At 35.8% G+C, this 17,943-nt stretch overlaps 2 protein-coding genes, 1 non-coding gene and 1 pseudogene across 3 annotated transcripts; 2 read left to right on the top strand and 2 right to left on the bottom strand.

The window, feature by feature from the left end:
* The first annotated feature begins 3,736 nt into the window (after positions 1 to 3,736).
* LOC121256095 (glycine--tRNA ligase, mitochondrial 1-like) lies at positions 3,737 to 8,464 on the top strand. Its single transcript, XM_041156736.1, has 9 exons — positions 3,737 to 4,294; positions 5,074 to 5,456; positions 5,645 to 5,762; positions 5,893 to 6,087; positions 6,187 to 6,411; positions 6,844 to 6,903; positions 7,054 to 7,134; positions 7,237 to 7,642; positions 7,943 to 8,464. The coding sequence occupies exons 1-9, from the start codon at positions 3,800 to 3,802 to the stop codon at positions 8,179 to 8,181; spliced, it is 2,202 nt and encodes a 733-aa protein (XP_041012670.1). The 5' UTR covers positions 3,737 to 3,799; the 3' UTR covers positions 8,182 to 8,464.
* Positions 8,465 to 8,902: 438 nt separating this feature from the next.
* TRNAK-UUU lies at positions 8,903 to 8,975 on the bottom strand. Its single transcript has one exon. It is a non-coding gene; the product is annotated as a tRNA-Lys (tRNA).
* A 50-nt stretch (positions 8,976 to 9,025) lies between these two features.
* LOC121256094 lies at positions 9,026 to 11,345 on the top strand (annotated as a pseudogene).
* A 290-nt stretch (positions 11,346 to 11,635) lies between these two features.
* Positions 11,636 to 14,667, bottom strand: LOC121256093 (phosphatidylinositol transfer protein 3-like). The gene is made up of 6 exons (XM_041156734.1): positions 14,347 to 14,667; positions 13,478 to 13,730; positions 13,303 to 13,339; positions 12,687 to 12,792; positions 12,176 to 12,286; positions 11,636 to 12,040 (listed from the first exon to the last, which is right to left on the bottom strand). The coding sequence occupies exons 1-6, from the start codon at positions 14,488 to 14,490 to the stop codon at positions 11,924 to 11,926; spliced, it is 768 nt and encodes a 255-aa protein (XP_041012668.1). The 5' UTR covers positions 14,491 to 14,667; the 3' UTR covers positions 11,636 to 11,923.
* Between the last annotated feature and the right edge of the window lie 3,276 nt (positions 14,668 to 17,943).

Genomic DNA, 17,943 nt, shown 5'->3' with positions numbered 1-17,943 from the left:
TTAAATACACATGCAAGTTGCAAAAAAACTCCCAAACTGAAGTACATAGGATAATCAATTACAAGAAAATCAAAGATTTTGATAGAAAATAACATATAATATAAAAGAAGTCGGAGAAAAGAGAAAGAGAAAAAGAGACTTTGGGGATTGTATTTTTGTTTTCTGAATTAATACTGAATACAAAGCATACATCCCTATTTATAAGAAAATTACATTAAAATAAGATAAGACAAATATCTTAAACATTCTGAAAATCAACTCAAGAGTAGAACTTTGAAATCTTGAATTTGAAAGTAACCTTCATATTTATTTATTGATCGATGATGAGATGATTGTAACGCCCCAAACCCGGGTGGCTTGGAGAATTACTACCTGTCACTCATAAACATGTCTCCCAACACATCCAAAGGATAATCTCCAACAACTTCATAAATGAAAATCAATCTCAAATCTTCTCAATAATCTCATTATAAACTCCACACAGTCTTTAATGCAATATTAATAAATCAAAGGGGTCCATAACTTCCCGATAGTCATAACAAACCAACTAAATATTTCATAAATCTTACTAAACTCAAGACATAAATAAAACCCAAAGATATTAAAACTAAGAACACCAGAAGTCCTTCTTCTACCAACATCTCCTCAGCTTTAGACACAAAGAGCATTCTAATCCAGGTCCTCATTTGGACTCACCACATCATCTGAAAAATATTATAATGATAGGGGGTGAGTTATCAATAACTCAGTAAGCAGAAATCATATGCTAGCGTGCAAACATGAGCATTTATCAAGGAGAGTATGCAGAAACAAAATATTTTTCCAGAGTTATCATGCAGAACAGAACATATTTTCAAAATAACAGAGCGATGGTTTTAAAACAAGTAAAACCCATGGTACTTTGGCATAACATAAACTGAGTATCATCATCAAATCAAAACAGAGCATCAAACAGAGCAGAGACCATGTTTCACCCCCGTGGTAGGGTTGTGCTAACCCCGGTGGCCAAACCAGGCAGAGACAGAGGTGAAATCTTTCCTTTATTCTTCTCGGAGCCCCGAGTGTGCACACAGGAAAGACAACAATAAAACCACTTTGTTTCCAAAGTGGGTGCACTCAGAGACGGAGAAGTTGGTACCAACCCAAACAGAGCAGAGCATAACAGAGCAGAGCAGAGACAGAGTCAGATACGAAAACCAGTACACCATGCCAAAGGTTTTCAGATGTTATATCAAAATAATACAAAGTGTCAAAACAGAATCAGATAGTTTACACACACTGAACACAAAAGCCAGCACATCTTTTCAAATAAATGCACCACTTTTCATATACTCAATATCGCTCATTTTTCAGATTTCAGAAATCACATGACAGAATTTAGCTCATGTCTACACAATGCATGTCAGAACATATTTTTCTTTTTTTCGTACAGATTTCATGAGTATGCAGATGAGTGACCGAGGTTGATCTTTATTTTCACAAGTTCCCAACACAACACAAAATATGCAAAGTTTTCAGAAAATCAACCTCAGTCTTATTAACTTGTATAAAACCTAGCATAGGAACCCCGCTTACCTGACTCCTGCAGCGTATTATCTATGACTTGAATACGATCTCTATCCGTCTCGCCACCTATTCATAAGATAATATAAACTAAATATTAAAGTCCAACAATACACAATTGGTCTTAAACAACTCAAGAACTCAAACTCTAGACCATAATTCAACGAGTTTAATCAAACTTAACTAGCCAAATAACAATCCGGACAGCCCACACTTCGACCCAAAATATTCTATGCTAAACTCAGTACGTTGGCTTTAAGTGGAGACTGATTCGGAACTGAAAAAGTGTTTGCTGAAAGTTGGCTTGACAGTTGGCTCGAGCCAAGTTCGCTCGACAGTCCGCTCGAGCGAAGGCAAGTCAGAGAGGTTCGCTCGAGTCTCGCTCGACACTCCGCTCGAGCTAAAGCAAGACAGAGAGGTTCGCTCGAGTCTCGCTCGACACTCCGCTCGAGCGAAAGCAAGTCAGAGAGGTTCGCTCGAGTCTCGCTCGACACTCCGCTCAAGCCAATGCTCATTTGGCTGCTCGCTCGAATCGCGCTCGACAGTCTGCTCGAGCGAAGTACGCAGATTTTGCCAACAAAACCAGTTTACACTACACAACTTTCCATTCCCAACTCCATAACATAAAGTATAAACTAACACTTCCAAATATTTTCTCCACCAACATTCCAACAATTCCACTACAATGAAACTTCAAATAATCCAAACCTAGGACAAAACACCAACCCGAAATACTCACCACGCAACAACCAGAAAAACTCACAAAAACTACTCAAACTCACAGCCAAAACAGATATTGCATCAAAAAGAAGATAAACCAAACCCAAAACTAAGAAGCAGAAATCGCACGGTTACAGAAGGAGAAACCGATACTTGGATGAGAAAGAAACCCTTACCAATCGAAAATGGAGGGGATGCGAATTGATGCCCGTGAGTTGCAGATGGAAACCAAAATGCAGAAATGGAGGAAAAACAGAGTATAGCAGACGGCAACCCTCGGGAAACCAGAAGCAATGCAACAACAGAAATCCACGTGAGGAGGTCTAGGGCCTGGGATTCGGAAACTCAAACTAATGCCAACAACAGGAAATAAAGATGAAACCGAAAAGAAAAGAGAGACGTGCGCGAGAGAGATGCGGGAGAAACTGAAACTGAAAACAGAGAAATGCGGAAAGAAACGGAAGTTGAAGGAGAAAACACTCACCTTAAAAACGACGTCGTTCAGGATTCTCACTAAACATGAAAATGGCTGGGCCATTTTCACGCACTGATCCGGGCCACTTTGATGAAGAGGCAGGGCCTTACAATGATGGTGTTGTTGATGAAATGACTGGCAACTGGAACATCAAATCTGGAGTTATAACCAACAATGGGTTATATATGGCCTTAGTCAAGTATTGGACCAAAATCAAAAGATCAAAATTGGACCTGGGGCTTCAAACAATGTCCACAACAGATCAAAATCTAATAAAAAGATCTCACAGCTAATAGAGATACTCCAAATGCGTTGATTTAAGACGATACATAATTGACAATAAAAAGTTTGTGAGAGATAAAACTAGCGAAAGAATAAATATTCCACAAGATCGAGCTTAGTGTTAGCTAAGGGTTCTAATACCACGATAGAAAATAAAATATAATATAAAAAAAATGGAAAAGAGAGAAAGAGACTTTGAGGACTGCATTTTTACTTTCTGAATTATTACTAAATACAAAGTATACATCCTAAATTACATCGAATAAGATAAAGTAAATATTTGAAACATTCTAAAAATCAGATAATATCAAATCACAATGATTTGATAATTATGAAAATAAAATCAAAATAATGTAAAATGAAATTATTGATTGAATATTATATTCAACACAGTTTTAAACTCGACATCGTTAAGGATTTAATTGATAAGATTTAAGATTTTAAATTATACATGCAAATCAAATAATGCCATGTCAGCCATATGAATGATGAGTAAAATATACCAATTTGCAAATAAAATTTTTGTTTTCATTGGTACAAGTTAGTCAAAAATTCAAAATAGTTTAAAATTATCAATTGTAATGATATAAATTATAAAGGAAATTATAATAGAAGGTTCCATTGTAAGTGCCAATTGCATATGGATGAGATACGGGTTTACCCACCCGGCTCCACAAACAGTTCCGTTATATCCATTGACAACCGCTATGGCACTATCCATTCCGGTAAAACCCTAGCAACTTTGTTCACACAGTTTGCATGCGATCGCTCTTTGCTCTCATATCCTCATCAGCTTCATCTGGTCACCATTTATTCTCTCTCCTCGGCTCGCGTTGCTCCTTAACACTCCCAGCTCATCGGGCCTTCAGGAGCGGCCTGGTTCTAATGGATGCCTCTGAGCAGATTCTCCGCCAGGCGTTCGCAGAGAAGCAATCAGCCGTCGAAGCCCAAGGCCACGCCGTACGTGCGCTGAAAGCAACCGGTGCGGCAAAGCCGGAAATCGATGCAGCGATCGAATCCCTGAACGGCTTGAAGCTCGAGAAAGCTTCGATCGAGAGGCAGCTCCAAGCTGCCATTGGTGGTGGCGACGGCTCCCTTAACCGGGAAACGTTCCGTCAAGCGGTGGTGAATACTCTGGAACGGCGTTTGTTCTACATTCCGTCCTTCAAAATCTATCGCGGCGTTGCTGGGCTTTACGATTATGGGCCGCCGGGCTGTGCCGTCAAGTCGAACGTTCTGGCTTTCTGGCGCCAGGTAGGCCAAAATTGTATGCATATATTTTGCGCTCCTGATAGTTTAATTGGAATTGTAAACATTGAAGGACAATATATTTGGGGTTTTGTTGTTTACTTACACACGCATCTCGTAGATGTTTTGGCTTACAATATTTGTTATATTTTCTTCATTTTTCATACTTTTCACACAAGGCATAACAATTTTAAAGTTTTTGTAAATTGTGACGCTTTACGTTTTGGCGTCTTTTTCTACGGGATGTCGGCGATTCTGCTTCTATTTGATTCATAGTTGACCCTGAAATTCAATACAAGTGTGTTTTCGAACCTTAATATCATAATTTATACAAGCTAGCAGTGAAAAAATGGGAGAGGAGGAGGCCGCGGTTAGGCTCAGGGGAGGAGGGTGGCTTAAAGGTCACGTGGTTGTGGAACGGCCAACTTCTTTGAGTTTATTCACTGTGCTTATCACCAGATGCTGCAGAGTATTGGTTCTGTCTGGATCCTGTATTGTTTAAAGATCCACCAGGAGGTTTGAAGATTTTAAGCAAAGGGGATAAAGTTATACATAGTCGATTTTGGTTTTAAATCTGCAGCATATAGAGTTTACAAGAAATTAGACCAGAAGGGAACATCTTTTTTGCTGCAAATGTATCCAACCAGAGTTTAAATTGTTCTATACATGTGTAATATTTCACTAATGAACCGGTGGGATGACTAGAAAGTTAACAGTTGTGCAATTAAGGGAATGCTAAACACTCCCGAGAAAAATCAACATATTCATTTTATTTGTTTCTGCAGCATTTTGTCCTTGAGGAGAACATGTTGGAAGTTGACTGCCCATGTGTCACACCTGAAGTGGTGCTGAAGGCATCTGGTCATGTTGACAAATTCACTGACCTTATGGTGAAGGATGAGAAAACTGGGACCTGTTATCGTGCTGACCACTTGCTCAAAGATTTTTGCAACGAGAAGCTTCAGAAGGACCTTAGCATAAGTCCAGAGAAGGCTGCTGAACTAAGACATGTGCTTGCAGTATTGGATGATCTCTCATCTGAACAACTGGGTGCAAAGATCAAGGAGTATGGCATTACAGCTCCAGACACTAAGAATCCTCTGTCTGATCCTTATCCGTTCAACTTAATGTTTCAAACCTCAATAGGTCCATCTGGCTTGAGCCCTGGGTGAGTATTGGATATACATACAAATATACATGGGATTGGTAATGTCAAAATGCCCAAAGAGTTGGTATATTTGATTGTTCTAAACTTTTCCAAGTCACTGGGTTGACTTAGTTATTATCTTCAATTTTATGCAGCTTTATGTGTACTTGCCCTTGGTTGTAGAGCTTTTATTATCTTATTTTTGGCAGGTATATGCGTCCCGAAACTGCCCAAGGCATATTTGTTAATTTTAAAGACTTGTATTATTACAATGGGAACAAGCTCCCCTTTGCTGCAGCTCAAATTGGTCAGGCTTTCAGGAATGAGGTGATTCCTTTTCTCTCCTTAAAAAACACTTAGTTGTGCATGTGCTGTCTTCACGTGAGTTCATGAGAGAGAGAGAGAGAGAGAGAGAGAGAGAGAGAGGGAATCTGAATACTCTTTTACATATGGGCAGATATCTCCTCGCCAAGGCCTTTTGAGAGTCCGTGAGTTCACGCTAGCAGAGATTGAGCACTTCGTTGATCCTGAAAACAAGTCTCACCCAAAGTTCTCAGAAGTTGCCAACTTGGAGTTTCTGATGTTCCCAAGAGAAGAACAAATGTCTGGCCACTCTGCGAAGAGAATTCCACTGGGTGAAGCAGTTTCAAGGGTTGGTTTGAAGAACATCTATTTGAAATTTTTTTCCTTCTCCACTCTTGCTTGTTTGGATCTCTCTTTTGTGACGATTCTGTGGTTAAATGTCTTCCAGGGAATTGTCAATAATGAAACTCTTGGCTACTTCATTGGGAGAGTATATCTTTTCTTAATTCGCCTTGGTATAGACAAAGACCGTTTAAGGTTCCGGCAGCATCTTGCAAATGAAATGGCCCACTATGCTGCTGACTGTTGGGATGCTGAGATTGAGTGCTCCTATGGGTGGATTGAATGTGTTGGTATTGCAGATAGGTCTGCATATGATTTGCGTGCTCACTCGGTGAGAATTTTATTGACATTTTAGGATTATTCCAAATCGATTGTGACATGAGATTTTGTGAAAAGTCTTTTCACTCCACTCATTGGTACAATGAGATGGGTGATTCATAGGGATAGAGTCGATGGTTTAATTTCCTTTAGCCTCACTGTTGTTCAGAAGGCTTGCTAATGGGGTACTAATAAACAATAAAGCTTGCCAATCAGATATGAACCTCCTAGATTGTGTCATAATAAGTGAGATAAGCTTTTGTTTTCTAGCTGCTAACAAAATTCATCTGTAGTCTCAAGTCACTGGTGACAGAACTGGTTGTAAATGAAGAACATGTTAAAGTACATATGTTTTGTTACATCTTAAAAAAAATAAAAATGCCTTACTATCTGGAAACAATAATGCTAAATACGTGTGGAGTATTGATTAACTGACGTGTGGCAGGAGAAAAGTGGCGTTGCACTTGTGGCCCAGGAAAAATTCTTGGAACCCAGAGAAGTGGAGGTGATTCTTCTGTTAATTAACCCTTCTCATCTCTGATATAATTAATACCATTAGTATGTGCATAACTTATTTTGCAAGGCAACAGTGAGCCCTTGAATCCACCTGCTTGATGTTGGCTAACATTACTTGACTGGTGATATATAATTTCAGAAACTAGTTATCAATCCTGTGAAAAAAGAGTTGGGCCTTGCATTCAAGGGGAACCAAAGGATGGTGGTTGAAGCTTTGGAGGTAAACATTTGAATAGCCCATATTTTTGTTCTTAATGGCAAGATTTCTAGAAAATAAAATGAATCCATTATTTTGACATTTTATTTGCGTTTTTCATGTTAGGCAATGAATGAAAAAGAAGCTTTGGAAATGAAGGCTACTTTAGAATCCAAGGAAGAGAGTGCGTTTTATGTGTGCACTCTGGGCAAAAACGTGACTATTAAGAAGAACATGGTCACAATTTCAAAGGAGATCAAGAAAGAACACCAAAGAGTTTTCACACCATCCGTAATTGAGCCATCTTTTGGCATTGGGAGGATAATATTTTGCCTCTTTGAACACTCTTTCTATACGAGGCCAAGTAAAGCCGGGGATGAACAGTTAAATGTGTTCCGTTTTCCACCTCTTGTAGCACCTATTAAATGTACGGTTTTCCCACTTGTTCAGCAACAACAGTATGAGGAGGTGGCAAAAGTCATTTCCCAATCATTGACTACAGCTGGAATCTCACATAAGATTGACATTACAGGTACTCGGTCTTTCCATTAATTTGTTTTGGCTCTAAGGGATGACCAGGTCATCGAGTAAATGTGTGAAGATGGGCATTTGCATAGGCATGTTGTCCCACCTGCTGGCTTGATCGCTTGTGTTTATATACTAGTTGTATTTGTTAGGCATCATTCCTGTCTTATCATTTTGGTGATGAACCTACAATAGAAAGGTCCAATCTTTTGCCTAAAAAAGACTACTGGATGCAGAAAGCTGCGTAATGCATTTATATATGGACTTGTTACTGATTGTCTACCCGGTTGAATGATGATGTTTCCAGGGACCTCAATTGGTAAACGATATGCAAGAACGGATGAACTTGGTGTACCCTTTGCAATCACGGTTGATTCAACGTCCTCAGTGACAATTCGGGAAAGGGACAGCAAGGATCAGGTCCGTGTTAATGTGGGAGAGGCTGCATCGGTTGTTAAAGAGGTAACTGATGGACGGCAGACGTGGGCGGATGTATGGTCTACTTTCCCCCATCATTCAGCTGGACCCGCTGAGGCAGATGAGTGAAATGTGAAATTTGAATGCGATGGAACCTAATTTGAGATTATTCAGCCAGCCATTGTCTTTATACATACTACTGGCACATCTTTTTGCACTGTGGAGAACAATTATAAGATTATTAAAAGTGTAGGTATCTGACTAGGTTCATGATTTTCTTAGCAATGTGATTTGTTCTGTCTGGTGGAAATCTCAAATCAGGCATCTCAATGCTGCTGCTATTTCTTGCAATGTAACTTGATGGATTTTGGCTTTTGTGGTGCATTTCTGAGCCGAAAACGATATTCGGCAACTTCTAAACTGGTTTAGAATTTTACTGATATAACCCACTGTACTTATCTTGTGTGAATCATGGTGGGAATTGAAAAGATGCACTAACTTATTATGCATACCATGTAAAAATGTTAAAAGTCTCAACTTTTGTATTGGACAATCTAACAAAACGTTTTCTCAAATAAACTTATGTTAAAAGTTGCTTACACAACTTCAATGGTGAACTTTGCTCTGAATAAACTTGAGCGGACAAACCCTTATTTATTGTACAAGCCTTAAATAATAAATAGACAAATCCTTATAAAAAAAGCGGATTTTATCTTTAAAAAGTGTAAAAAATAATATTATTTAATAATGAGATTTATTTTTTTATAAAGAGCTTGTATGAGAGCTACCTAGCAAAAACACACTTGTACTTGGCATTAATCCGGGAAAAAAGAAAACAGAAAATAAAAAACGCCGTCTGTGGGATTCGAACCCACGACCACACGGTTAAAAGCCGTGCGCTCTACCGACTGAGCTAAGACGGCTGTTGATATATCGTTTTCTTTATAAATAATTGTCGTATTCCCCAAGCTATGCAGCCGTAGTTATGGTGACTATACCGATACAACACCACGAAACATGTGTCATTTTGGTCTCTTCCCGTCGTAATTTTCTCTCCGAACAATCTCTCTCTGTGTCTCTGGTCGGTGAAGCCCTAGGAAACAACTGCGAAAAAGAGTTTCAGGAAGGAGGCTCTCATCTCTAGCACGGAGTTCTTCGCAGACAACTCCGGTGTTCCTCTCTCGCGGCTACCGTCTATTCTAAATGACGCCGACTGAGAGTCATCCTATGTTTACTCTGTCAGATTTACCGCTCCTCATTCCTCCTTATATTCTGAATTTCCGCACCCTAGTAGAGGTCAGCCCGGCTGAGATATATGTTTTCTTTTTTGATCACTCACGACTGTTTCATTTAATTAATCGCTATTAGTTTGTATGTGCGTGTATGCATCTGCATTTACCATTTAGTCGAGTAATTTTTTTCTTCTTCTGAATTAGGTTTCTTTTTGCCTTTTCCCCTCCGTTTGCTAAATGTCTTTTAACATTTTCAAGTTGGTTATAAAATCCATGAACGTTCCAGTGTACATGATTAGAGAAAGAAAGGGCTAAGCAATGACGAAAGCGGGTTAGAGAAGTGGAGGTTTGGGCTCTAGAGGGTCAAAGCGAGAAGCTTCTCGTCGTGGTTTAGTGTAGCTGAGCTAAAATACTCGTTTCGATAAACCAGATAGTTGAGAAATTCGCTTTCGATTTGTATACTATATGCTTTTTGACCTTCTTATTTATTCATTCCGTATATTGAAGTAACTGGTAAGGGTGAGGTGCTAATATTAATACAAGCTCTTGATGATTGAATGCTTGTTTTTGTTGAAGGAAAAGTTTGAATTTTTGCGTTTACAAACGAGAAATGATATCTACACAACATATTTTATAATTATATTTTTAAATGAGAGTATATTTATAAAGTGATGTTACTTTATATGGTATTATATAAAATGTTGTGAAAATTATGATGTATTTATCATTTTTCTTTGCAAAATTACATTTCTAATTATTAAAAAAATTAATATTTTATTAAGTGGTTGTATAAAAGTTGTGAATTGGTTGTCTCTCTATCATTTCTGAAAGAAAAAAATTATAACAATAGCCACACTATCCTGAGCACATTTATTATAGTAGTTTCATTTCAGGACGAGAACCTCACATATCCAGATTTCCTAGTGAATAGTAAGTCACAAATTTGATTATAAATTATGTGTCAGATTTTCCTTAAATCGTGAGTGTATTGTTTCAGGATTTTCTGCTGAAGCCCTCACCCCAATAGGCAATACATGATATGGGGCATGATCTCAGAACTTGCACCTACTGTGGCAGCTGTGAACAATCCTACCCCAAGAATTGAACATGATGAGAGCACAATCATGAATGCTAACAACCTGGTGACCCCAACAAAACGTGCATTTGCCTAATTGACAGGTGGCAGGTTCGTGTGTGCCTCCTTGGTCCGGCTCCTAATCATCAACTATGTTCTGACCATGTCTGCCAGCAAAGATGTACTTGTTGTTGTATTTCCCTTGAGGTTGACTAATCTGTCATTGAGCCTGATACCGTGAAGTGGCGTGGGAAGCCAGTTTTCATTAGGCATAGAAATGAAGGGGACATCGATTTGGCTAATAGTGTATATGTTTGGTTTGGTCTCTTGGTAACCCACAAGATAGTTAAGAAACGTCCCGAGTGACTTCTTGTTGTTGTTGTTGTTGGGGTCTTTACTCATTTGGGTTGCATTCCTTTTGCTGAACACTGGTGACTTTGGTGGTCCGTTTTGCCAATGCCATGGTTTTCATTACGATACTTCTGGCAGGATTGGCAAGGGGTCAGCACCATACAATTTGGAGGAACGTACGTACCCAGTTGCACCTTCCTAAGCAAGGACAAGTTGCTGATTGGTGAGACCCTCAGGACTGGAGGAGTGCTTTTTTGGATCACTTTTTTGGGAAAAGGCCTGATCATGACTGAATGAAAACAAATTTACTTTTCTTTTTAGTTGTTCATTTTTTAGACTGCGTTGAAATATTGGGATGAATTGAGTTAAGATGATAAAATATTATTAGAATATTATTTTTTAATATTGTTATTATTTTAAAATTTAAAAAAATTGAATTGTTTATTATATTTTATATTAAAATTTGAAAAAATTATAATGATGAATTGATATGAGTTTAAAAAGCAAACGAAGTCTTAAGCTTCTGACGTTGTAGCGACTGCAACTTTTGAACAAGATCCGAGTCTACCGAATGATACAGCTAGATATTTTGTTGGAAATGTTTTGTTTCTATGGTATTTCAAATTTCAATCTCTTGAATAATCTGAACTTATACGTGCTGTTGTTGAGGTATTTCATGGTTAAAAGGGTAAAAAAAATGCTACAATGTAGGATAATTAGTTGTAGTGGTACTCTGATTTTGTATTATAACGTTTAGTATTTTAGGAACACGCTTATTCCTTTTGGACTCACTTGGATGTAGCGAGCCGGAGTGCTAGTCTATCTGTATGTGCATAAGCTAAGTGGGATGGATACTTTGAGAGAGAGAGAGAGAGAGAGAGTTCTCAATACATATTTGCAGTTGCAGAGAACATACAAAAGAAAATGCAGCCGTAAAATCTCAAAAATATCAGACGGATACAATATCTATGTGGTTCCTACTCATTTAATTTTAAGTCAATAGGTAGGTAGTAGAGAAGAAAAGAGAGAGTCCGCATTAATATAAAGACAGCTGCTATTTTGTAATCATCTTTAATCACTTACCATGTGACATTTTAAATGGCTCTCATGAGTAGTTGAGATGTGAAGCCAATGAAAATGCGCCACATCAACAAGTATGATTGAAGATGACAAGATATAGAATGAAAGAGCAGCAATATTGCTCCTAAATAAGTTAAGCATCTTGGATAGGGATCAATGGTAGTTGGCCTCCGTATGCAGCTGGCAGCTGGCTCTCATCAATGTCATTCAGTAAGGTTGATCTCAGCTTTTTGTTCTCAACAAGAATTATCTGCAAACACATTGTTAATGCTTAGATATTTATTATAATTACTAATGAGCTTCCTCTCTGCATTTGGGATAAAACATAATTGTTTCTTCGTCCAAGTGTTCAATTTAAATGCAAGATATACATCTCGTACTTTACCTTCTTTTTAGTTTTGCTGTCAATAAATGGGTAAACCACCTTCCATACAGTCATGAATACGTAAGGCACATGGATTATAAATAACTTGCCTAGCCTCTCGGGGAAGCAATCCTGTCATTCGAACATCAAATGAGTTATTTTATTCTCAAGTCGGTGTGTAGAGCACACCATCCACATCACTTAAATAGTAAGTCAAGATTTAACTTAAAAGATTTTTTAAAATTTATCTTTCAAATCAAATTATGTTATATAAATATTTTACTATGTGTGCTTTACGCACCGGCTTGTGATGGAATTTTTCAAATTGAAAATAGCTAATAATAAGCTTTTCTGGTGCAAAACCTTATTATTATTATTATTATTATTATTATTTACAACTAGTTTACCAGAGAAAAGTTATTTATTATTGCCTAGAAAGTTGGTTTATCATCATGCAATTAATCCAAATGCATTTGTTCATTTAGCTAAGTTATAACAATAACATTGCATCTTAGATATCGGTGGATCAAACCTGCAAGATTGAGAGAGCTGCGAGGTATCCTCTAATGTCACTGTTAGAGTATCTCCATCCTTCAAGATCTCCAATACACACAAACTTTTCCTGCCCTCCCGGCATTCTGACAGACCACACGCATGCAAAAGTCACAATCTTAAAAAATATTGATGTCTATAAGATTAAAATTGCCTCCGTGTTCATCAAATATAGGACGTATGAAAGAAAACTCCAGGAATATCTTCCACAGTTCCACCCATACAAATTGAGAAACAGATGTTTAATGTCTTAGTAGGGATGGGAGAGCAAGATACCATCCTCCAAATATAGGGAATTAGCTACTTCGTTTGTTGTATCTTATATATATATTTTTCAGATTAAATCAAAGGTGGCTGCTTTCTTGGAGATAGATGGGCTGGCAGTCAAACAAGTCTTATATATCCATCTCATCTGATGAGTTAGTACCTTTTTTACAGAGAAATGATCCTTCAAAGACAAGGATGCCCGCCCTCTCCTCGATGAAAGTTTCATTTCTCTGGAATGCATCCTAATTTTTATAGGGGTATATTCCACCTATATATATTGAGAAACAGACATTTGATATTGTCTAAATAGAGATGGAAGAGCAAGTTACCTGGAACATATTTTGTCTAGACTGTAGACCACAAAACCTGCAAAAAGTATGGAGAAAATCAATCTAGCTAATCATCGGGTCCAATTTGCAGTAGGGAGAGTTTTGCAATGATTAACGTTAAATCCAATTCGATAAGGATTGAAAGCCATGCAACAGTTTCAAAGTCATAACATACGCCTCAACTCCTCTATATTGTTCTGCCTATGCCTGCCACCAAAGCAAACTACTATTGGGCGTCCCTTCTTATCCAGGCCTTGCATAAACAGCTTGTCATGGGCTAATTCATTTGGAATCTCCGAGGTGGATATGAAGCCATTAGGGACAAATGCCCGCCTCCAGCGCAGGTACTTCAGGAAGAGATTAGAAGCCTTCTCAATGTCTTGATCACGAGCCCGCAGAAATCTCCGGATCATGAAATCGTCCATTTCCTGCAAAACAAAGACGGACAAAACAGTGCATCTGATCCTGTAAAATGAATTATGTCCAAACGCATACTGAACACGAACTTCTAAATACAAACTAATTCTACTTATGAACACCAGAGGTCATTGAATCTAAGTATATCACCATATCTATATCTAGCATTGGCCTCTTTGTGTTTTCTTGAGCTGAGATTCATAAATACAGAAACTGCGGTTAGTTTTTCCAATGGTAGTTGTTACACTTACTTGAATGCATGTTTTCCCCCGTGTGAGTTTGAAGGACAATTGTGTGCATTCTATTGCTATTTATGCAGTTTATGAGGTACATCTGATCTAATCAACACTGAATTAAAACTGTTACTATCAAACAGGTTTCTGTCCAAAAATAATTAACAAGAACAGCACCACTAACCCATAAATCATTTAGCTTGAAAACAAGAACAGCACCCCTAAACCCATAAATCATTAAGCACGACATTCATTAATCTAAAAACTTGAGTTTATTCATAAATGGCACAGCACCACTAAACCCATAAATTATTTAGCTTGAAAACGAGAACAGTAATAATAATTTAAACAGCAAATTATCAATCCGACGGTTAAAAAAGAAAAAAAAAAATACCTTGGCAGAGGGATCTTCTGCCTCGACGACGGCCCTCATGATACCCACTTTGCTTTTCTCGATCTCGTTGCTTTCCATTTCCAAGCTGCCATTGTCTTGCAGCTCATTTGCTTCCACGGTACCGTCTTTCAGCTCCTCCGTCATGCTCTTTTAATATCTCTCCCCCCCCCCACACACACACATGTACACAAACACGGAGTACTCCCTTCAAGTCTTCGACCAAACTAAGCCAGCCAGCATACACACACACTCTCTATCTCTCCCTCTCATTAAATAGAGATACAGTTGGGGGGCTTTCGAGAATGAATGCATGCAATAGACCTGATACCGACTCGCGGAACCGAACGGAAGAAATTACGAGCTTCCGTTAAAGTAAACGTCGTAAAGAAAGTTTCGAAAGGGACGTGACGACTCACGGACTGGAAATTACGTGATTATTATTAATTAGCGAAAAGTCTCAAAGTCAAATCAGAAGTCCACTGTGACCGTTAAAACTCCGACACCCATACGCAGGCAGTGGTGGTGATTGTTGAAAACATTAGAGTCATGGCGTCGGCGCTGTTATAGCATCATGGATAGATTAACTAAAATTAAGTGATATTTTTTTTATGAATATAAGATAAATTTAATTTTTGACATAAATCCTTTTTACATAAATATTATGTAAAAATAAGAGAAATTTTATTGTTACAGCATCTTCAATATTTTTTTATTCTATTTACATAAATCTCTATATTAGAATAGTTGTTTTTTCACTATATAACAATAAAATAATATAAAATAAATTTAATTTTTATTATTAACATCAAATCTCTATATTAAATTATTCATTTATTCATTATCTAATAATGAGTTCAAAATTATTTACTTTTTTAATTATTAATTTATCTTATTAATTTTATTATATTTTACTATTCGACTTATTATATATTAATTAATAATCATATTCTAATTAAATTAATATATCACTAACTCAAATTAATATATTAATTGTGATAAAATATGTGATAGAAAGAAAAGGAGAGAGAAATAACTGATAAAATATATATTTGATGTATGTACAATAACCTTCAAATTTGGAAATTCTTTTGAAAGTAACTGTAGCTAAATTCTAATTATTTGAAATTTGGCTAATCCATTGTGATTACATTTTGTGATCTAATAACTAAATACTCAATAGATTTAGCTTTTAGCTAATCCAGCACTCTCAATGGATTAGCCAAAGCTAAATGACATTTTTTATGAATGTAAGAGAAATTTGACTTTTGGCTATTCCATTCACATAAATCTCTATATTGGAATAATTATTTTTTTATTATATAACAATAAAATAATATAAGATGAATTTGATTTTGGTTATTCATATCAAATCTCCACATTAGATTATCTATTTATTCATTATATAGTAATGAAGAACTAATAATTTTAAAAATATTTAATTTTTTTAATTTTTAATTTTTAATTTATTTTATTTTATCATATTTTACTATTCTACCTATTATATATTAATTAATAATCATATTCTTATTAAATTAATATATCATTAACTCAAATTAATATACCAATTGTGATAAAATATGTGATAAAAAGAAATAAAGAGATAAATAATTAATAAAATATGTATTTGATGTATGTACAGTAACCTTCAAATTTGAAAAAAAATTTAGAAGTCACTGTGGAATTTATTTAATCCATTGTAAGCATATTTTACCTTCTAATAACTAAATACTTAATAGATTTAGTGTTTAACTAATCCATTGAAGATGTTCTGAGGAATAGAAGAATTGATAGTTTTCTACATGTAAGCCTCACATAATTTCTTTTAAAAAAATAAATAAATAAATAATATAAAAAATTAATTTTAATATTAAATTTCACTCTTTTTTAAAATATTTATACACCACCTCACAACTGTATATAATATTGCTCGCACCATCGACTTTTATTTTTTTTCAACGTAGTCATTGACTCATTATGCTGTTTTCGCTTATTTCCTTAATTACACGGGCAATTTATTCCACCTCACGACTAGCTCTTCCACTTTTTCGTCGCCCTTTTTATTTTATTTTTATAAGTAAATATCACTAATTTTAGAGATGCAATACAAAAGAGATTGACTCGAACGTGTTAACCATCCTTTTCTATCAGAGTTTTACTACTCATTATCTTTATATATCACATATCATATTTATTTATATACATATATTTTAATTTTTTTAAATTAATTAAATTTTTTTACTCATCATCTATACACCATATATTTGATAAATAAAAAATAAAAAATTATATGTGGTGTGTGGTGTTAAGATAATGAGTAAAAATTTTCATTTTAACAACTGGCCATAACTAGCCATTGATGATAGTATAATGATAGATTTACTATCTTTTTACCATATTTTTACTACTTTATAGTGTATTTGAATTGTTATTTTTTTTAAAAGTATTTTTTTAACATTTTTAATTATTAAAAAAAATTAAAAAATATATTATTTTATTAATAGTCACTTACTTAACCATTAATTAAATAAAAAATTTTATGAAAATAAAAAAATAAAAAATAAGTGATAAAAAATAATAATTCTATCGTTACGATGAAAACCTTGAAAAAATGCTGCCAAGCATATCAGTACAGGATAGGGGTGTTCAACCGGATCCGGATCCGGATATCTGGCCATAATCGGATCCGGATGTTAAAATCTGGGCGGATAACCGCCCGAATTATTCCGGATTTAATCCGGGCGGATAACCGGATTCAATCCGGATTGTAACCGGATATCCGGATTATAACCGGATTTAATCCGGGTTATAACCGGATAAATCCGGTTTTATTTTTTTATTTTTTTAAAAAAAGACTTTAAAACTTAAAAAATGTTTTTATAAAAAAAATAAATTAACAAAATAAATAAATAAAAATACAAAATAAATAATATTGTTATTACATCACAATGCAAAACATAAATTTACAAAAAATAAAATAAAGAATAATACATCACAACTAATTAAAATAAAACATAAATTTACAAAAATCAAAATGCATTAGTCTTCACATCTTGAATCTGGAATAGGGGGAAACATTGATTTCTTTCACCTTGATCCGGTGATGCCATTTTGAAAAATTTTCTATTGGGCTGAGTCTCCATAAGCTGCCAACAACATCAATTATAACAGATAAATGAAAACTATAATGATTAAAAACAATAATGATTAGAACAAGAGAATAAAACAATATGTAGTCCTTTTTTTTTTATAAGTAGTTACTCCTAGTCCTTAATGTAAGCTAAAAGCTTTATTTGCATTCTTGTTCAAGTGCCCTTTAGATATTGTACATTTATCCTACAGCTTATTCGGTATATTATATTTATTGCATCGGAATTAGAAAAGGAAGCTTGTGTATCCTACCCATATGTGACGTATGTCTCCACTCTTTGCAGCTTGTCCATAATTCCTTCATTTGCCTTCACAAGTATACCACTGAACGTTGACCTCAATCTCATATTGTACAAGACCTTCCTTGTTTTTTGATGCATTTCTCTTTTCCTGGGAAACAAATGCAGATATATCAGGGGAAAAAAAAGGTGCACAGACCACACAAAATGA

Source organism: Juglans microcarpa x Juglans regia, chromosome 3D (assembly GCF_004785595.1).
Source record: "Juglans microcarpa x Juglans regia isolate MS1-56 chromosome 3D, Jm3101_v1.0, whole genome shotgun sequence".
In the NCBI taxonomy this organism is placed as follows: Eukaryota; Viridiplantae; Streptophyta; class Magnoliopsida; order Fagales; family Juglandaceae; genus Juglans; species Juglans microcarpa x Juglans regia.
This window is presented reverse-complemented; position numbering and strand designations above follow the sequence as displayed.

Bases quoted from the DNA above. Each gene is read 5' to 3' on its own strand.
- LOC121256095 (XM_041156736.1), top strand. From the start codon at position 3,800: ATGCGATCGCTCTTTGCTCTCATATCCTCATCAGCTTCATCTGGTCAC. The intron at 6,904-7,053 runs GTGATTCTTCTG...ATATAATTTCAG, and splicing joins TGGAACCCAGAGAAGTGGAG to AAACTAGTTATCAATCCTGT. The intron at 7,643-7,942 runs GTACTCGGTCTT...TGATGTTTCCAG, and splicing joins ACATAAGATTGACATTACAG to GGACCTCAATTGGTAAACGA.
- LOC121256093 (XM_041156734.1), bottom strand. From the start codon at position 14,490: ATGACGGAGGAGCTGAAAGACGGTACCGTGGAAGCAAATGAGCTGCAA. The intron at 12,793-13,302 runs GTAACTTGCTCT...GTGGTCTGTCAG, and splicing joins CTAGACAAAATATGTTCCAG to AATGCCGGGAGGGCAGGAAA. The intron at 12,287-12,686 runs GTTTGATCCACC...TTCGAATGACAG, and splicing joins CAGCTCTCTCAATCTTGCAG to GATTGCTTCCCCGAGAGGCT.